Source organism: Telopea speciosissima, chromosome 6 (genome assembly GCF_018873765.1).
Source record: "Telopea speciosissima isolate NSW1024214 ecotype Mountain lineage chromosome 6, Tspe_v1, whole genome shotgun sequence".
Taxonomy (NCBI): Eukaryota; Viridiplantae; Streptophyta; class Magnoliopsida; order Proteales; family Proteaceae; genus Telopea; species Telopea speciosissima.
In genome coordinates this window covers 39,906,272-39,925,194 of record NC_057921.1, presented here as the reverse complement: position 1 = coordinate 39,925,194, position 18,923 = coordinate 39,906,272, and the positions used below count along the sequence as shown (strand labels likewise).

General features: G+C 38.8%; 1 protein-coding gene and 2 pseudogenes across 2 annotated transcripts in view; all 3 read right to left on the bottom strand.

Annotated features, from left to right (window-relative positions):
• Window positions 1-130: 130 nt before the first annotated feature.
• Window positions 131-579, bottom strand: LOC122665724 (annotated as a pseudogene).
• A 3,533-nt stretch (window positions 580-4,112) lies between these two features.
• Window positions 4,113-8,384, bottom strand: LOC122665723 (annotated as a pseudogene).
• A 4,935-nt stretch (window positions 8,385-13,319) lies between these two features.
• Window positions 13,320-18,923, bottom strand: part of LOC122664099 (DENN domain and WD repeat-containing protein SCD1) — a 149,869-nt gene continuing 144,265 nt past the window's right edge. For both annotated transcript variants that reach the window (XM_043859789.1, XM_043859788.1), the window contains exons 26-31: window positions 15,991-16,172; window positions 15,810-15,881; window positions 15,551-15,711; window positions 15,040-15,081; window positions 14,293-14,504; window positions 13,320-13,657 (exon numbers count right to left, since the gene is read on the bottom strand). In XM_043859789.1, the coding sequence (XP_043715724.1) occupies window positions 13,562-13,657; window positions 14,293-14,504; window positions 15,040-15,081; window positions 15,551-15,711; window positions 15,810-15,881; window positions 15,991-16,172 (765 nt within the window). In that variant the 3' untranslated portion in view covers window positions 13,320-13,561. The remainder of the gene's footprint in view (window positions 13,658-14,292; window positions 14,505-15,039; window positions 15,082-15,550; window positions 15,712-15,809; window positions 15,882-15,990; window positions 16,173-18,923) is intronic.

Sequence of the window (18,923 nt, the reverse complement as noted above, 5' to 3'; positions counted from 1 at the left end):
AGAAAAGCAGTAGTACTCATCACTAATTTATCCAAATGCCAAAATGGATGGGAATCAAACAAACCCACTCGATCCCCTCCTTTTTCAGGTCCTATCATCATCAAATCTTCTTCTATGTTGCCTTTTGGGTGGAAATGAAGCCTTCAGAGTTCAGACTTCAGAGCCAGAGAGCTCCAGCCTCCTTGAGGAGCGGGACCAAAGTTCCATTAATGTGAGAAACTATAACTCTGTCCATGGACCCAACGAGTCTCCCACCAATAAAGACGACGAGTACAGCAGAAGAAGTACCGAGCAGCCTCATGAGAGCTTTCTCCATCTCCTTCCCTATGGGTCCACGTCAAGCTCGTGCACAGCAGGGTTCACACCCATCCCACAGAAGAGCCTCTTGATGGCATGACACATACACCAACTACTGATGCTGAAGATCACAACAGCGTTCTCTGAGGCAAGTCTCTCCACTCGCTCCAATGGGTCACTCACGCTTCTTGACGGCGATACTCGGTAGAATAGGGAAGCTGATGGAGGGCATGGTGGTGGTGATAATAGGGGAGGTGGTGGCAGATTGATAGAGGAAAACATATCGGTGTGGATGTTCTTCCTTCTTCCGCCTTCAGTTCATGGAAATCGGTGAATAATGGTGTCTATTGAGTTCTCTGTTCTCGCTTCTTCCTCCTTCAGTCCAGCGAAAACGATGACGAGAGAATGGTGTTTGCATTTGGGTTTTACCCTTAAGGGTATTATGATAAATTCATCCACTTTTAAGGGATAAATTGATTATTATAAAAATAAACTAACAACAATTTAATTGCACAAGTCTAACAGAGTGGACTAAGTTGAAATATACTCATAAAATAAAATTGTCTATGATATTTTTTTCAAAATATGATATATCCGTGATATATTGAATACTTACAGGAACTGTCCATGAAATATACCCAAACAATAATTATCCTTCAACAATCCATATTGTTTGACCATTTTACCTCTGACTTCATTTACCGTACCTTTCCAATCACCATGTCGACCTCCCTTGCAACCACCCAAACCCCACCCCTGTGAGAAACCCCAACCTTGGTACCCTTTCTGCTCCAATTTTCCTACCCCTGCAACCCCACCCAACTGACCCTCCCAGTTACCGTAGCCCTATCCTTCCTTGAAATCCCGCCTGAAACCCTTCAGCCCCCAATCTTGCAATCGCCTTGTGGGTCCTCCTAACGATTTTTCCTTTTCCAGATTACTCAAAATCCATCTTACAAATCATTACCAGCCGCTGCAAATCGTATGCGCAAGGGAGTGTTGGGCGGTGTTTCAGGATGCAAATCGTTCCCAAATTTTCTTAACAGCTTTTCCAAACCCAATTCTCTTTCTACTTTTGTTTTTATTTTTTCCCTAGAGATTTCCTGTTGAATCCGATTCTAAATTCTGGGTATATAGAGACAACCTGTGTCTAGTACTCTAGCATCCATCATACAATTTCTATTTAAAAGGCATTGGGAGGTATTTTTTGTTCAATCTAACGCTCGATGCGAATTGCGGAGAGGCGTGTCCATTATCCCACATGTGTTCGTCTTGAAGCAGAAACTTTGTATTAAGCACCTCTCTCTCACATTCGCAGCAACCCAACAAAAGGGCGGCAAAGGAAAACTATAAAAAAGAAAACATTTGATTTTATATAATCTTCTTCAACAATGAGAGAAAAAAAAGGGAGGGTTTGGGGGAAGGTGCAGCCGTGCAGAGATGATGTACCCAAGAAATTGGTTACCTCCAAGCCTCGAGCATCCACTAGAAATACGTCCTATATGCGATTATCATCTCTCTCTCTCTCTCTCTCTCTCTCTGAGACGGTGGTGGATAGAGAAGAAAAGAGCAACGAAGAAAAATTGGAAAAAATTTCAGATTTTACCACTCCACCAGTAAAAATGGGAAACGGATTTTGATGTTTTCAAGGTGTTTTCCAGTGGTTGCAAGAGAAGTGACCACTAGCAGGGGTGATGCTCGTAGGATGATTCGCAAGGGGTGCAGTGGCGATAGTTTTTAGTGAGCTAGACGGTCAGGAGGAGAAAGGGCTTAGGTGAGGTCTCGGGTTGCAGAGAGGGTTTGTAGTCGTGGAGGTCAGGCGGAGGAGGTGGGGTGGTGAGGTGTGCGGGGTTTGGAGAGAGGGAATCAGAGAGGGAGAGGTGGTAATGGTGGTAGTGGCGGCAATGTTGGTGGGGATGGTTGAAGGAATTAAAGGTAAAATGATAAAAATAATATATGATTGAAGGAAAATCACAGTTTTGGTTAGTTTTGTAAACTCACTCAAAACTATGTATTTTTGTTAACTAAAACAATGAGTGGATAGTTTTATAAGAATAAACCCAATTATGTCTAATCTTATAATTTTTTCTTTAAAATACATAATTGGACGGTTCGACGGTGTTAAACAAAATTCCAACGGTCAAAAAAGCCTGCACTGCTTTTCAAATGAAAAAACCCATTAGACAAACGGATTGACGGCCGCAACAACCTCGACTAGCATGTATCCATTGTCTCCGAATTGCCATGTTGGCACAAGGCTGCCGGCCAATTGCTGCGCCCTCTGATCGTCCTTCTTTTTACCCTCTCTCTATCTCGTGGTTCTTCCTCCTCCTTACCAACCCATCTTCTCTGCAGTGCCAAAATTCTCTATGCGTCACTTCTAAGCAAGCCTTTATTTTCCATGACTGCGGGTTTTCTTCTTTCTTATTAGTGTCTTTCTTGTTTATGTGATAGAAGCTGTCAGTGGTGTTGTGACAAGTTCTGACTCTAAGTATAGGTGCCATGACAGATCTCCAATTGGCTCATATACTAGATAATGCGGACTCGAAAATGTAAATCCAACTACCGTACACTCCAAAGAACGATAGAGGGCGGGGAGTGCTCAACTGGCACGATACAAGCTCTTCTAGGCTTGTCTTCAAACTCTTCAAGGCTTGAAAGGAAAAAAAAGTTCTTCAAGACTTCAAAAAGAAAAACTCTAAAATTCAATTCAATATTCAACTCCTTAAAATGGGAATAGCCCTTGCATAGTTAAAGGAAAATTAAAACATAATAATAATAATAAAACCCTAATCAATCTCAACAACCCATCTAATTAAATTTCTATGGTTGAGATTAAAAGCAACCATAAAAATCCTAAACCTACTTTACTATGGGCTTATATAAATTATTCATGGCTTAGGTTGACCCATCAACCAAATAAAAATATAAAATAATTAAAAATCCTAAAAATATGCTTAATTACATTAAACAATTAATCATACGCCAAAATAAATAATAAGATGCAATTCTGGAGTTAAAAAGAACAACAAATGCCCACCATTGCGAGAGGAAACTGGGCCAAAATAACCATCACATATTAGAATAGGATGATCCGATCCCCAGAAGGCCTTTGATATTCAACGAGGTTTGGCTTCATCCCGAACCAGGGAGGCATTCTGGTGGGTGAATGCGGGGAACATAGATAACAAAGTTTTAGAATCAATGATAGGGGGAGCAGAGAAAAGAGATAAACCCAAAAACCATTTGTAATCAAATGTAACAGTGGTGTAAGGTGACGAAAAAGATCTTGTGCATCCGGGCAGCGGGGCTGCATGTGCAGCGCCAGGCTCAAGTCGGCACGCTTTGATTGCCTTACCCCTACTCAGGCAAGGCGCTTGGGCAGGGGTAAGACGGTCAAAGCGCACTGCCTTGAGTTTGGCACTGCACATGCAGCCCGGCTGCCTGGATGCACAGAAGCCAGGTTGGGCGGCGAACGCTGAAATTCCTTGGAATACACTTTTGTTATGCTATAACCAAAAGGCATACATTATTATAGTAGCTAAAACTAATACACAATGTAAGTTAGATTACCGATATTACCTCCAAATGATAAGACAGATTTCTTAATTTAGAGAGAGGATAATAACAAATATTAATATATTGATCATCACTAGCAAGATTTTTACAATTTGATTTGGCAATAGCATCAAGAAATAAAGAGAACACCAAACCTACATTCCATCGGCATCCCCTCATAAATTAATGAACAAATCTATCTCACACCATCCATGGGATCTGCACTCGGGATCAATTTCCTCACTAACAACTAATAAGGGAATCACTTGGGAGGGAAGAAACTGGATTGACAATGGAATATGGCTTGAATAGGGATCGAAACATAAGAGTCTCCTTACAATTAATCGGTGCCACTCAAAGTCGATAAGTCAAAATGGCAAGTAAATGATTGGCTCTTGCAATTGACAGGCCAAACTTCTCAGTCATGTCCTAGTCACCAGGTGACATGCCACTAGGTAGCTCCCAATCAAAGCAATGTGCCATTTGTGCAAGTACCAATTTAATTACAACAAGACCCAAATGAATGCCCGGACACCCTCTACGACCTGATCCAAATGGGATAAATTGGAAATCACGTCCACGAATGTCAATATTATTGCCAATGAATCATTCAGGCAAGAATTCTTCAGCATTATCTAACCACACAATCGAGTCTCGTTGAATTGCCCATGAATTTATAATGACACGAGATTTCTTGAGTATATGGTATCTATTGATTGTTATATCTTCCATGGACTCATGATGCACAAGCAATGGAGCAACAGGGTGAAGCCTCATGACTTCCTTCACTACCATGTCCTAGTAATTCAGCTGCACTAAATCCTCTTCTTCAACTACCCGATCCATGCCTACTTTATCCCTCAATTCTTCTAGGAACTTTTCCAACACCTTTGGATGCCTTAATAGTTCAGAAAGGGCCCATTCAACTATGATAGGTGATGTGTCCATTGCAGCCATAAGTATGTCTAAAATGATTGCTTTAATATTGGTTCGATCGATCATATAGCCTTGTACGTTCATCTGCAATGTTTTTCGATTCCATCATTAATGATAACATTACATCAATGAAGTCTTCCTTGTGGTTGTGTTGGTGATCTTTAGTATCTTGTATGTGTTCATCAATGATCTTGTCTAAGAATTCATCAAAAACTTTACTTACTATCTTCATGCGACGAACTAATCCCTGAAACAATGAAAATTTAGTGTGACAAAAGGTTAGTTCTTATTGATTGTATATTCTCCCCTCTCACAATTTTCACATGTGCAATTGAATATTGTCACATGTGACATGGATCTCTACCAAATATTGCAAAAAATATTCAGAATCCATAGAATATGGTAATCCAATATCTCATGTAATATTTCCTTGTAAATCCAATGAGCTCTCTCACTCTGAGTAATCTCTTTATATACTCCAATTGGGCATATCAAATATACTATGGAATATTACAACCTTAACAGTTACGACTACAAGCAATGGAATTAGGTTCTACCCAAAAGAGTAATGAGATTAGGTTGATCAGGCTGCACTAGAGAAGGTTGATATGCTATATCCTCAATAATATCACCAAAAACAAAAAAAAAAAGATAACTTTTATAGGGAAGGTTTCCTACACCAATTTGTTAGATTTACCATTTCTTTTACCATGTGGAAGTGTTTTGTGGGGCCTAAACTTTGTGACCATGTTGTATATATCTTTATAGCTCTTCATGATTTAAATTTCAAAAAACGATCTGATGTGTCAAACTCATGAGAGCTAAGGCCTTTCCTTGCTGATGATGGGCTCTAAAATTACAAGCTTTAATCATACGTACTATCATACTATATTATAAAGGGTTTTTGTCAAAAGCCTCCTTGAAAATTTTCATTTGTTCAAATGCCCTCTTACAACTTTTTTAATTGCAAATGTCTCCTTAATTTCAAAACATTATAGCATTTTGATCCAGTACGTTCATTTAAGACGTTAGACATTAGTTTTAGGGATTTTAATGACTTAAATGCCCCTCTGATAAAAACCCATCAAAATTAAAAATTAAAATGACCAAATTACCCTCATCTTCCCCAATTATTTAGGGTTTGAAACTGAAAATTTTTTCAGGGTTTGAACCATCTGAAAACAAGAGATCAGATTAAAGGAGAAATTTCCAGCAGCTCCTAACCCCATCTTCTTACTTTGATTCAACCAGAAATCCAGTAAGGAATTCAATAAAAGTTTGCCCATAGGATTTGAACAACCAAAAAATCAGATTATTATTGAACAATAAATAGTGGAACATTTGATATGGAAGAAGATGGCGGTAAAAATCAGTTAGATAAAACCCCACTCTCAAACAATGATTCAATGATTTCTTTTTCTGTGTTTGTTTCTCTATGCTTTTGGGTCATAAAATGAATAATGAATAAAGTCCACAGTAGTGTTGACACCCACAGCCTTTGCACCGCAACTACCCAACCGAGCAGAGACGTTGGAGGCCGCATCGCTGCCAGTGGCAACACCGCTCTGAGGGAGGAGGTAAAAGAACATTCTGTGAAGGTTGAGGCTAAATGCTGAATATCCTGGTCAATAGAAGAGATGTGAATTGGAAGGGTTCTAGCAGGAAGATTAATAAAACTGATAATTGCAGAATTATTCGATTCCAATGGGTAAGTCCTGAACGCACAGAAATAACTTCGCCCCTTAGAATGTCTGAAAATGGGGTTGGTTCTGAGAAAGCTTGTGAGTGATTCCCAACTGATGCCTTCATAACAACACCAAGACCTCCAGATGAAGCGCAGCATCAAGATTCAATTTGATAAATAAAGCCGAGGGGAGGTGAGAACCATACTCGATGGGCATCTGGACTTAGAGATGGAGCGAAGGAGTACTGCAAACAAATGTCTTTTGTCGCTGACCTCATCAGGTGAGCAGTCTCTTCTATTGAACTATCACTCCTAGAAATTGGAGGCCGCATCTCTTGCTTTCCAGATGGGTTCAAACCCTAATCGATTTGGGGAAAAAAATTTCAGTTTCAAACCCTAAACAATTGGTCATTTTAGTTTTTAATTTTGATGGGTTTTTATCAGAGGGGCATTTGGGTCATTAGATTTCCTAAAACTAACGTCTAAGTCTTAAATTAACGGACTAGACTAAAATGCTACAATATTTTGAAATTAAGGGGACATTTGCAATTAGAAAAATTGTAAAAAGGCATTAGGACAAATGGGCATTTTCAGGGGGGCATTTGACAAAAACCCTATTATAAATATAGAAACTCAAAAGTCATGGCCAATCTTTTCATACCAAAAATACCCTTCAACAATATCAATAAGCCCAAAAAAAATCCTTCATTAATTATTAATTATTAATTATTATAATTTTCAGCTAAATTAAATTCTTCCTCCATTAATAAATCCCCCTCAATGTTACATTAATTATTCTTTTATAAAAATTAATAGACCAATCGTTTCCCTACTCAGTTTTCTTACGTTTTTTCAGATAAATTCACTAAGAGATAATTATTATGAATTATTATTTAGAAATTAGAAATCACAAAGAGAGAGTAAAATAATCCCATTTTTCGTTGAACAATCTATAAAACCCCACTTTCTAATGTATAAAATAATCCCATCTTATCTTATTCAAAAAAAAATTTACAATATTATCCATTGTTCCTTATACAATGTATAAAATGAAAAGAAGTTTTAAAGAAATATAAGAAAAAATGGATTACGGTAATGTTTGTTTATATAAACAATTTTATTGTTTAAATAAAACATCTAAAATGTTGGGTGTTCATTTCGGTGATTCATACATGAAAAAAAAACAAACACTTGCATTTGCATGTGCAATTTTACTAGTTTTAATAAAAATTATAAAAAAACAAATTAGTTTTATGGAGATTAGAGACTTGCTTGGAGGTCCAATGGACCAAGGCAGGGAATGTGATCGGCCAAGTTGAAAGCTCCAAAAAGCTTAAATGTTTCATGTACAACTGGTTTGAGGTGGAATCTGTCGTCTTTGCTGCCTATCAACATCCGGTAAACCACGTCCTCTATCAGGGAACCCACCTTGGTACTCACATCAATTATTGTCCCAGATTCATTTTTGAGGGACTGAACAAAGAGACCGACTTCTTCTCTCCTCATATGCTTGAATGAATCAACTTTGGTAGCGCTAAGTAGCTCTATGGTGCACGATTTGCGGGCATTGCGTCAATATGGACCGTATCGAGAAAAGGCAATGCCCTTGTTCCCGTATGAGATGTATTGAGCGGCCATGCTGTATGGTCAACTGGCAAAGACAAGATCATGAGTGTTGAGGAACAACTTGATTGCCTGAGGAGATGAAACCACCACGGTCGGCACAAGGCCAAGCCAGATGTACATGATGGATCCATAAATCTTGGCCAACTGGTGGAGTATGATGAGGAAGAACACCCAACATGAGAAGATTGCCTAGAATTGGCAACCCTTGAGGACCCGACGGTAATTGGTGATCATCCTGCTGCTTCGCTCTGAAAGCATCCCGGAGATGGCTGTTAAAGACCATAGTCCTCCAAGGATTACTAAGACAACAACGATGGTCCAAGGAGACATAAATGATGGAAGGGGAGGAACAAACAGGCCAGGATTAATGAACATTGCACATAATTTCTTTTCTTCGGTTCTTAATATATTACACTTTGCAAAAGGTTGTATCAGCTGTCTTGCCCTCACTCCCCATTTGATTTTAGGAAACCATACTATTTGTGAGAAATCTGAATAGATATGGGGATCTTCTAATTGGTGGTTGCCGTTAAAGGGAATTTTCTTAGGATTCCACCACCAATTAACTATTTCAAGTTGAATGGTGATGCATCAATGTACAAGGACAAGGCTACTGGAGGCTTGGGAATCATTATTAGAAACCACCAAGGGAAGCCCAATGCAGCAATCTCAAAGCCTGCTACTTTCGATAATGTTCTTCTTGGTGAAGGCATGGCAATTCGGAATGGAATGTTTCATGCATTGACAGAATTGTGATTGAATCGGACAATAAAGACCTTGTGTCTTACATTACAGATTTTATACAACAGAGAAGTCCTCTCTCAGTCCTCCCAATCTTAAATGATATCATCCACATGTCGTCTATGTTTTTGGAGTGTTCATTCACCCATATTTCCAGAGAAGGTAATAGCCTTGCTGATTCTCTGGCTCGGAAGGGCCTGTCCGATGCGTGTAAGATAGCCTGGCCCTTATCCACTCCGTGGATTCAGGAGTCTTGTAATTCTGAGTTCATGCGTTTCACACGCTTTAATGAATAGTCGTTCCTTACCAAAAAAAAAAAAAAATGAAATAATAACAATAGAATGTAATAGGGGACAATGTTAAATAAAAGCAATACAAAACTGAAATGGTAGTAAAAAATTCCTTCGAATAGTTCCTTACGCAAACCAACAACTGTTGAAGTAGTAAATCCAATGATGCAAGTGTTCCTTGTTGAAGTTGACAATTCATATACAATGTGTGAAATTGTATTGGATATTTTCCTTAAGGTTTAAGCGCCCCTATTTGTGCAGAGTTGATCTATGCTTATACCTCCAAGATAAAATCAACCCAAATCACAGAGGATGCACTTCATAAATGTGCTTACAATAGAGATTCTGAAAAGCTATACTCAGTATTCGAACAAACAATAGAGCAGTAACAGAAACCAGAGTAATGTTCGACAAGAACCAACCAGGACTCTTTGAAGAACATACATGATATAGAACAATTTCTTAAACACATATCAACAGCCTCACATAAAGTAGGGCAACAACAGAATTTCTCTCTCTGGAATTACTCTTAGTGCTGAGAATTTTCTTAACATTGTTCCTTTATAGGTACTGGGTATTTATAGACAAATACTATACCCATATAGGTGTGTTTGTACGTCTACAAACACCTATATGCATATAGGTTTGTCCCTCCTTCCCAGTGGGTGCTGACTGTACATATATGTATGTCCTTGTTTGTATGGGTATAAGTATATATTTAAATAGGCATGAATTATATACGTATATTTACGTCCCTTAAATCAAAGAATTTGGTTTTGGAGCCAAATTCAAATTCAAATATGACTACGGATTAGAGCCAAAACTTTTATCCAAAAAATGAAGCATAACTCACACCCATACCCGTACACATACCCAAACCTGACCTTGGTCGCGGTCCAGTCCGGATCAGCTTGGCGTGCACGTGCATGATTGAAAAAGCGCCTCGGGTCCTAACCCAACACATGAGAGGAGAAAGCCTTCCCACTAGAACCCTATGTCCATTTAAGATCAATTCCTACTTATATAACCCCATTAAGTTTTTTCAAGTTTCTAATGTCGGACTATTCAAAAACACATACTTGAACTAAAGACACAAGAAATTAACTCAAAAGGAAAGATATGTTTTGAAACTTTAAAAACACCAATAATCCCTACCCACAAGATTTAAGACATCGAGATAACTAAGAACAGATGTACTAGGTACATGAAACATGATAGGACACATTGTTGCAGGTGTCTTGTGGACTTGAACCTACACTAGGCCTAGTGAACTTTGCTACAGAGTACGGGTGAAGTCAAACTTATTGAATCTTTCCTCATTTGTATAGCCGACAAGCTCACTATCTATATCCTACCAGTCGACTTATCATGACATCCCTTTCATGAAAAATTTGGATATTTTTAACCGGCTTTGTCCCCTATATTGCTCTCATGGATGTTTAGAGAAATCCCCTTTAAATTTTCATCGATAGGCGGCCTCACCTCCTACATCCACTTAAGTCAACCTATAATGCGCATCACAGTTAACACACCCCCATATTTCATGAGATTAAGCTTGACTAAGAATCTATGACTTACCCTCTTACATTGTGATGGTACTACTTTCTCATCTAACTAGAATAAGCGAGCTGCTAAGCTGATCATCCGGCGGCTTCATTTTTACCCTTTGAACCTAATTCAGGATTAAATCTCTTCACATAGGTTGGGTATCCATCACATGATCTATGAAACAAGCTTTAAGCTCATTCCTTTAAATGATCCATTAGACATCATTGTAGGCACGAGTTTTGTGAACATATTAGCAAGGTTGCTTTTTGACTTCACAAAATAGATAACTATCGTTCCTTCATTTATATACTACTTGGTAAGATTATGTCTTAAACGGATGTCTTCTTTTCCCATTGTATACCCTACTTTTGGCTTATTGCCATCTGGTTATCATAGTGAAGTGATTTAGACAGAACCAGTTTTTGCCACAATGTAATATCTGCCATCAGGTTCTTGAGCTATTCAACTTCAACCACTATCTTTTCCAAAGCAATAAATGTTATTACCATGGTGGATCTTGTCCCATGAGATTGTTTTACTAATTTCCATGAAATTGCTCCACCCCCTAGTGTAAACATATGTCGACTAATTGCTAATGACTTATTCGTATCTGAGATCCAATTAGCATTATAATAACCTTCTAAAACAACTAGAGTTCCACTATAGTGAAGACCATAATTCATTGTATCCTTCTGATATGTTAATCTTTCAATAGCACACCAATGTTCCTTACTTGGGTTACGGGTATGTTGACTTAACTTGCCAACATCTAAGGCTATATCTAGTCTGGTACTATTCATTAAATATGAAAATGTTCCAATAATTTGGGAATATCTCTTTTGAGATATTGGTTCACCCAATTTTTTTTTTGTAAATGACACCATTTCAAAAATGTGTTTTAATAGACATTCGATCATCATAACCATATTTTTAAAGTAGATTCTCTACATCGTGGGCCTGAGACAGTATTATCTCCTTTTATTTTCTAATGATTTTGATTCCAAGAATAACAACAACCTCTCCCATGTCTTTGATAAATAGATTTTCTGTCTGTGTTACTATGTCTAATCTTGTCCCCATAATTAACATGTTATATACATACAAAATTATAAAAACTCCTTTATCTTGGTGGAATTTACTATATAAAAATCTAGCGCTTCACCATTTGGTAAGTTATTTGTCTACAAAATAGGAGAGAGAGAGAGAGAGAGAGATTGACTTGCCTATGTCAAAGATTCTCTCTCACATCAGTCTTATAATTCAACTTGAAGGTTGTCCCTAGGGTCTTCAGTTCTTAAAATAAATTCGTCTTCTTTATGACATGATCAATCACTAGAGTCCCCGAAATCAATTTTGTGTTGTGGAAAAGCGTGACTAGCTGATAGTGGGCATGTCTATTCTGCCTACCATACAACTCTATTAGTTCCTCCCTCGTATCCTTTGTCAAGGCAAGATCCTTGACAAAATCAACAATTGTCCAATCAACATAACTCAAAGTGAGAAGCTTGGCCTTAGAGTTATTCTATCAAACAACTCATAGACCTTTATAAGTTTAGGGTTCTAGCTTGTCTTTAGAGAATTTAGGTTCATCTTGCTCAAGTACAAACATCAAACATTATGTGATCAGAAACAACTTAATGTTCCTCTGGTCAACATAGTTTTAATTAGTTAAAATATGATTTTTGATAATGTTAGCATTGTTGATTTGGGAAAACATTTAGCAAATCTACGTGATGCACAAAACAATAAATTAGTACGATCTAAAACCATTGAAAAGAAAGGGCACATCCGATATCAAGTCACTCGCATCTTAAGATTTCCTCCAAGCTTTGAGGTATGCATTGGAACAAATCAACAATATGCACATGACTTAGTCTATCGGAATTCATCACATACCCATTAATTAGTGGACTATTATGTTTATCACGTAGACTTCCAGTGATTTTCGGTCAACTGAGTGTCATATCCATTCCTATCAACTAATACACACTCGAGTCAACTACATACCCTTTCTCTCGGAGTTAATTATGGCCTCGTAGGTTTTATGCCCATTATCTCAGTGCATTTCTCACTGACCATATCCTTTACATATCACATAGGAGATGAATGTACATTGTCCTATTAAACTATTGAAACATTATCTATTGACATCTACAAGAGTAGGGCAACGTGATCTTTACACTCACAAACTAAGGGAGGATATGAAAATCCCACCAATTAAGGCCAAATCACATGTGCAACATGTGCATAATGAACCTGGACACATTGTATCCATGTCTGGATCTAGGTCCGTTTCATGGGTAATCCGTGAACATTCAACATATTCTTTTTATTGTTTAATTCCCTAGGTCACAGAAATAACCTGGTTTGATTCAAACTGATTACAGCTGAAAGTATAGAGGAGTGATAAGAATTAGCCCAGCACATAACAGACAAAGCCCCTGTAGTTTTGTTTCATCAGTTACTTCAGATTTTAAATCTAAATTCCAACTGTAACTTAGCTACTTCAATGCTAACGTGTTGGATGGAATCTGCAAAAAATACTCAAATTTTCTGTATGTTATCGATGTCAAAAACCTTTGGATGGCTAAGGTAATGACTTTTTTTTGCCTCTCAAAGGTGAAAATTGTGCTATCAAATGTGAAAGAGAACTATGAAACTTGAACTATTAAATCAACTCAAAAGTAACAACATTACAGTACGTATGATTCTACTCGAACAAACAATACAATGGACAACTCTTCACCAAATGGCTTCATGCGGTAAATCAGCTTGATTGCAGGGAACAGTACCTGGACATGCTTATCTTGTGGTAAGGAGATCAACTAAACTACCAATAGAAATTGTAAATAGCAACATTACAAAACCCTTTGTTACAACACTAGATATTGATGGTGGCCTCCCACAGCCGAAGGAGTCCATTACGACCACCGCTGCATATCCTCTTCCTTTCAAGGTCCGAAGCCACACAGCGTACCTAATGCCAGAAACATACACACTCAATATTAAACCCAATGGAAGTCCAAGAAATCAAATCAAAGCATAATGCAACGATCAAATGCTAAGATCGTTGTGCCAATAGGCACTGAACGCAACTCAATTTCATTTATAGGAAAATCTACTTGTAACCAAATGTAATCTTATTTTTTTTTTAAATGGGGGTAAATTCTGTCATTTCATACAAGATGATTACAGGTCATATAAGTCACTTTCAAATTGTACCTTTTTTTACCCCTGCCTTAAATAACTATTAGAAATAAGACAAGGGGAATAAGAGGAATGTTACAACTTTTCAGTTCATCAGTTCATATATTTAGGGGCGTCCTAGAATTGGTACACGATCCTAACATGGGGAAGGAAAAAAAAGACAGAAAAAACACTACAGTGGCAACGAACTAATATACTTCAATTTGTCCAGCTTGTGCCCTGTATACCTCTGAAGACACCACCATGAAGTGACAAAAGAGGAAAAATCTTTGTCCAAAAGACACACAAGTCAGAAACGACTATAAAATGATGGTGCACTAGGGTCAGGCAACAATAAGTTGTCAACGATTCAAAAGGGCAGGGTTGGGTGTGGGGAGGGGGGGTTGCAGAATGAGAGATAGATACCACAGCAACATTTCTCTGAGGTGTTCGATAGAGTTGCCATCCAGCCATTTTTGATCCTGTGTTAGAAGAGAAGCCACCCATCCTTTCTTGGGGCCGTTGAAAAAGAGACATGGAATTATCAGCTGCACCAATCCCCAACCAATGTTCTCCAGCATTGACAGATAAAATGGAAGCAGAGTGAATCGTTACATTCTTCACACACCTTATTCCTCCTGCATGAAATATCAAGAAAGTCAGCCAACATCAGAGAAAAAATATCCATAAAAGTTTAACCAAGTCTTTGCCTCCATAAAAATATCCATAAAAGTTTAACACAAAAATGTGCTCTAGGTTCAGAATTTTTATGGCCTAGTTTCTTCCTCAAACCCCCCAAACACACTCCCAATCAACCTCCCCACAACAAAAATCCTTCCCACATTTCATACCCACTCTTTTATGTACTTTATTGCCATTCAATGCCGGCATGCTCAAAATAATGATTTTAGTTTTGATAAAGAAACTGATTGATGTAACCATTATCCGACCATAGTTTCTGTCTCCAGTTTGCATCTTCCATCCTCATTCACAAGCGCATGTTGCAATTGGAAGTATTGAGGAATAGCATCTAGTATCTCCACCTAAGATTAGTTTGGTAACTTGGATAACAGCATTACCATTCTCCAAATGACTGCCTCAATAAATCTCCAAATGACAAGAAACGAGCCAGGTGAAATTAAATTGAGTTGCCAAAAGTATTGTTTTCCTTACCCTCCTCATTTTCCCAAAAGCGGAGCAAGCCATCAGATGAACCTGAGGAGACACATTAGAGTTCAAAACACAGTGAGCTACTTCTCTTCTTGTAGACACATTTTCTAGTATTATAAGCAATGCCAAAATTTATTTAAATGAGAAACACCAAACATAAGAAGGGCCAGTAATGTTTCATCATCATCACCAATTGATGCTCCCATGCCACATGGTAAACGTGAATGTACGAGAGTGGTCCCATGAGATTGGGACTCCCACACCCATCTCACAGGTCAGATTTCAGCGTGAAACGAGCATGGGAAGAGTTCTTGAGTTTCACAAGACTATGTAGGAATCCCATTTCACTGAAATTTGAATCCAAATTTTTGGTGACAATGATGACAAATTACCTACATAATTACGTCTAGTGAGATCTCTATTTTAGTAAGTGCACAAGCAGTGACAATAGCAAAGAATCATATATGCTTATAATGAAACAGAATTACATATATAAGGAGGTATGGTGCCTAACCAGTGATTATTCCTTTGTCTGGAGTAGAGTATTCAACACATAAAATTGGACCAGCATGGCATGCTAGGACAGCATCACATGTTCCTCGAGAAACAGACCAGATTCTAGCAGTCCAATCATCACTACCAGTAACTACAGTATCTCCAACCATCCTAATTGACCTGCAATGAACACAGAAAGAGATGCTAGCCTATGGCCATCACAGAAAAAAAAATATTACAGGAACAGGAGAAAAAGATACTATGCCCCTTTATCTCACCGAATCCATCTTGTGTGCCCTAAAAGCTTGTGCATCTGCCTGCCAGCACGGATGTCCCAAATATTTGCAACCCTGGAAAAAAAGAAAGTGTAGGTCACAGTTTCAAGCCACTGAAAATGGAAAGAATTCAGCTAGAGATCATGTTTTACATAACCATAACAAGGAATTTCAATTTACATACGCATCTCTGCCGGCAGCAGCTAAGATTCCCGTTGAATCATCATATTCCATGCATAGAATTGCACTTGAGCAACGACCAACAGTTGCTACGCAAGTATCTGTCCTCACATCCCACATCTTTATAGTGCCATCATGGGAAGAAGTAAGGACACGCTCACCTGATAGCATCCGCACACAGTTGACCTACAAAGAATGATAACAGGGAATAACTGAAGCTACAATCATCAATTATAGATTTTTTTTATTGCTCGGTATCTTCTGGTTTCCATTCCGTTATTATCAATATATTTTTCTTTTGGATTGGGATAGCGGCTTAGTTTTTATTTGCAGACCATAATTATCTCCAACAATCTTATGCCAGAATAATAATAATGATAAAAAAAAGTATCGCTTCCTCCAACAGCCAAACAAGGATAATCATCAATAAAACGTTCAAGAACCCTGCTGTAGAGAGACTTAAATTAGGGTAAGGTTTGGATGATCTTAGTGACCCCAAGCACCTCTTTATTTATAAGACTAATAAAAGAATAAACATATGTACATGAGCAATGTGGGACTAAACCACATACAAACAAACAAATAAATAAAGAGGAAAAAAGTCCAGAATACCCCCCATGGTATTCTGGCCCATATCTAACACTCCCCCTCAAGTTAGAGCATATATATCATGCATGCCCAACTTGCCTAAGATAGGATGAAACAGCTTGCTACTCAGTCCTTCAGTGAACATCAGCAAGTTGATCAATAGTCTTCACAAAGGGAACACAAATGAGACCGGCTTCAAGTTTTTCTTTGATGAAATGTCGGTCAACCTCTACATGCTTAGTGCGATCATGCTGGACAGGATTATGAGCAATGCTGATGGCAGCTTTATTGTCACAATAAAGCATCATGGGAAGATGGACAACAACACCAATATCCTGCAATAATCCTTGAAGCCATAGAAGTTCACAAATGCCTTGGGCCATCGCACGAAACTCGGCTTCAGCACTAGACCTTGCCACTACATTTTGCTTTTTGCTACTCCATGTGACAAGGTTCCCACCCACAAAGGAACAATAGCCAGAGATAGATTTCCTGTCAGTAGAACCAGCCCAATCGGCATCAGTATAAGCCTCAACCTTGAGGTGACCATTGGGAGCTAAGAGAATTCCCTTTCCTGGAGCAGACTTCAAATACCTCAAAATATGACGGACTGCATCCATATGAGAGGAATAGGGATCATGCATGAACTGGCTTACCATACTTACAGCAACTGCTATGTCAGGTCTGGTGTGAAAGATAGATTAGTTTGCCCACTAACCGCTGATAACCACCCTTGTCAACAGGTTCACCCTCTTTCTCCTTAAGTTTTGTAGTAGCATCCATACGAGTGTCTGAAGGATGACAACCAAGCCGCCCTGTTTCAGTCAATAGATCAAGGACATATTTTCTTTGAGAAAGAAAGATGCCCTTTAAAGAACGAGTAACTTCTATCCCTAGAAAATATTTGAGAGGGCCTAGATCTTTGACCTCAAACTCACGGCCAAGGAGAAGCTTTAAATCCCTGATAGCAGCACCATCATTACCAATCACCAGGATATCATCTACATAGACTATGAGAAGAGTAACCTTGTCACCAACTCGTCTGATGAACAAAGTGTGATCAGCATTGCTCTGCTTATAACCTGCTGAAATCATAGCCCTATGAAATTTGCCAAACCAGGCTCTAGGTGACTGCTTCAGCCCATAGAAAGCACGTTTCAGCTTACAGACCCTGCCCTTAGTCCCATCATTAGAGAAGCCTGGTGGAATGTCCATATATACCTCCTCCTCAAGCTCCCTATGGAGGAGGGCATTCTTTACATCTAACTGCTGAAGATCCCACCCAAGATTTACAGCACAAGATAATAACACCCTGATAGTGTTGAGCTTTGCCACTGGTGCAAAGGTCTCCTGGTAGTTAACTCCATAAATCTGAGTGAACCCCTTTGCAACCAGACGTGCCTTATGCTGATCCACTGAACCATCAACCTTCTGTTTTACCATGAAGACCCATTTATATCCCACTAGTTTTTTCCCTGGAGGAAGAGCTACAAGATCCCACGTGTTATTTTTGTGTAGTGCTTTCATTTCTTCCAACATTGCAGCCTTCCACACTTTCCATCTGTATATGCTTCCTGCCAATTTTTAGGAATAGAGACAAAAGAAAGAGAGGATACAAAAGCACGGAAAGAAGGAGAAAGAGAACTATACGAAACAAAGCGAGATATGGGATGCAAAGTGCAAGTCCTAGTACCTTTGCGATGAGCAATAGGTAGGTCGGCAGGAGAGGGATTACCAGGAGATGAAGGATCCGGGTCTGGAGCCGGCAATTGGATGGGTACTGGTGCTACAGTGGTTTGCAACTGCCCTCTGTTGGATCTGCCCCTTGTATAGGTGATGATGTTGGAGTTGTCGATTCTCTTATGAAATTCACCAATAGTCCTCCTCTGGACTGGAGTCAGCTCCCCCTGGATAAGAACATTAACAACATTATTTTCTATGGTCTCCCCTTGTAAAGGATTCCCATCAGGTGAGGGAGGAACAACCAGAGGAAGTTGGACATCCAAAGTAGGCTGGGCAGCAGCCGTGGGTGGTGGTAAAGTAGGCTGGACAGCAGCCTGAGGAACCTCTGGTAGAGGAATCTGTTAGATATATGGCCAGAATACCGTGGGGGTATTCTGGACCTCTTTTCTTTGTTATTTTATTAAGTGGTTTAGTCCCACATTGCTCATGTACATAATTTTATTCTTTTATTACTCTTATAAATAAAGATGTGCTTGGGGTGAATAAATTATCCAAGCCTTTCCCTAATTTTAAATCTCTCTACATGGTATCAGAGCTGATTTCGAATTAGGGACCAACCCCATCGAATTTTTTTTTTCCCCTTCTCTCTCCTCCATCGTTTTTCCT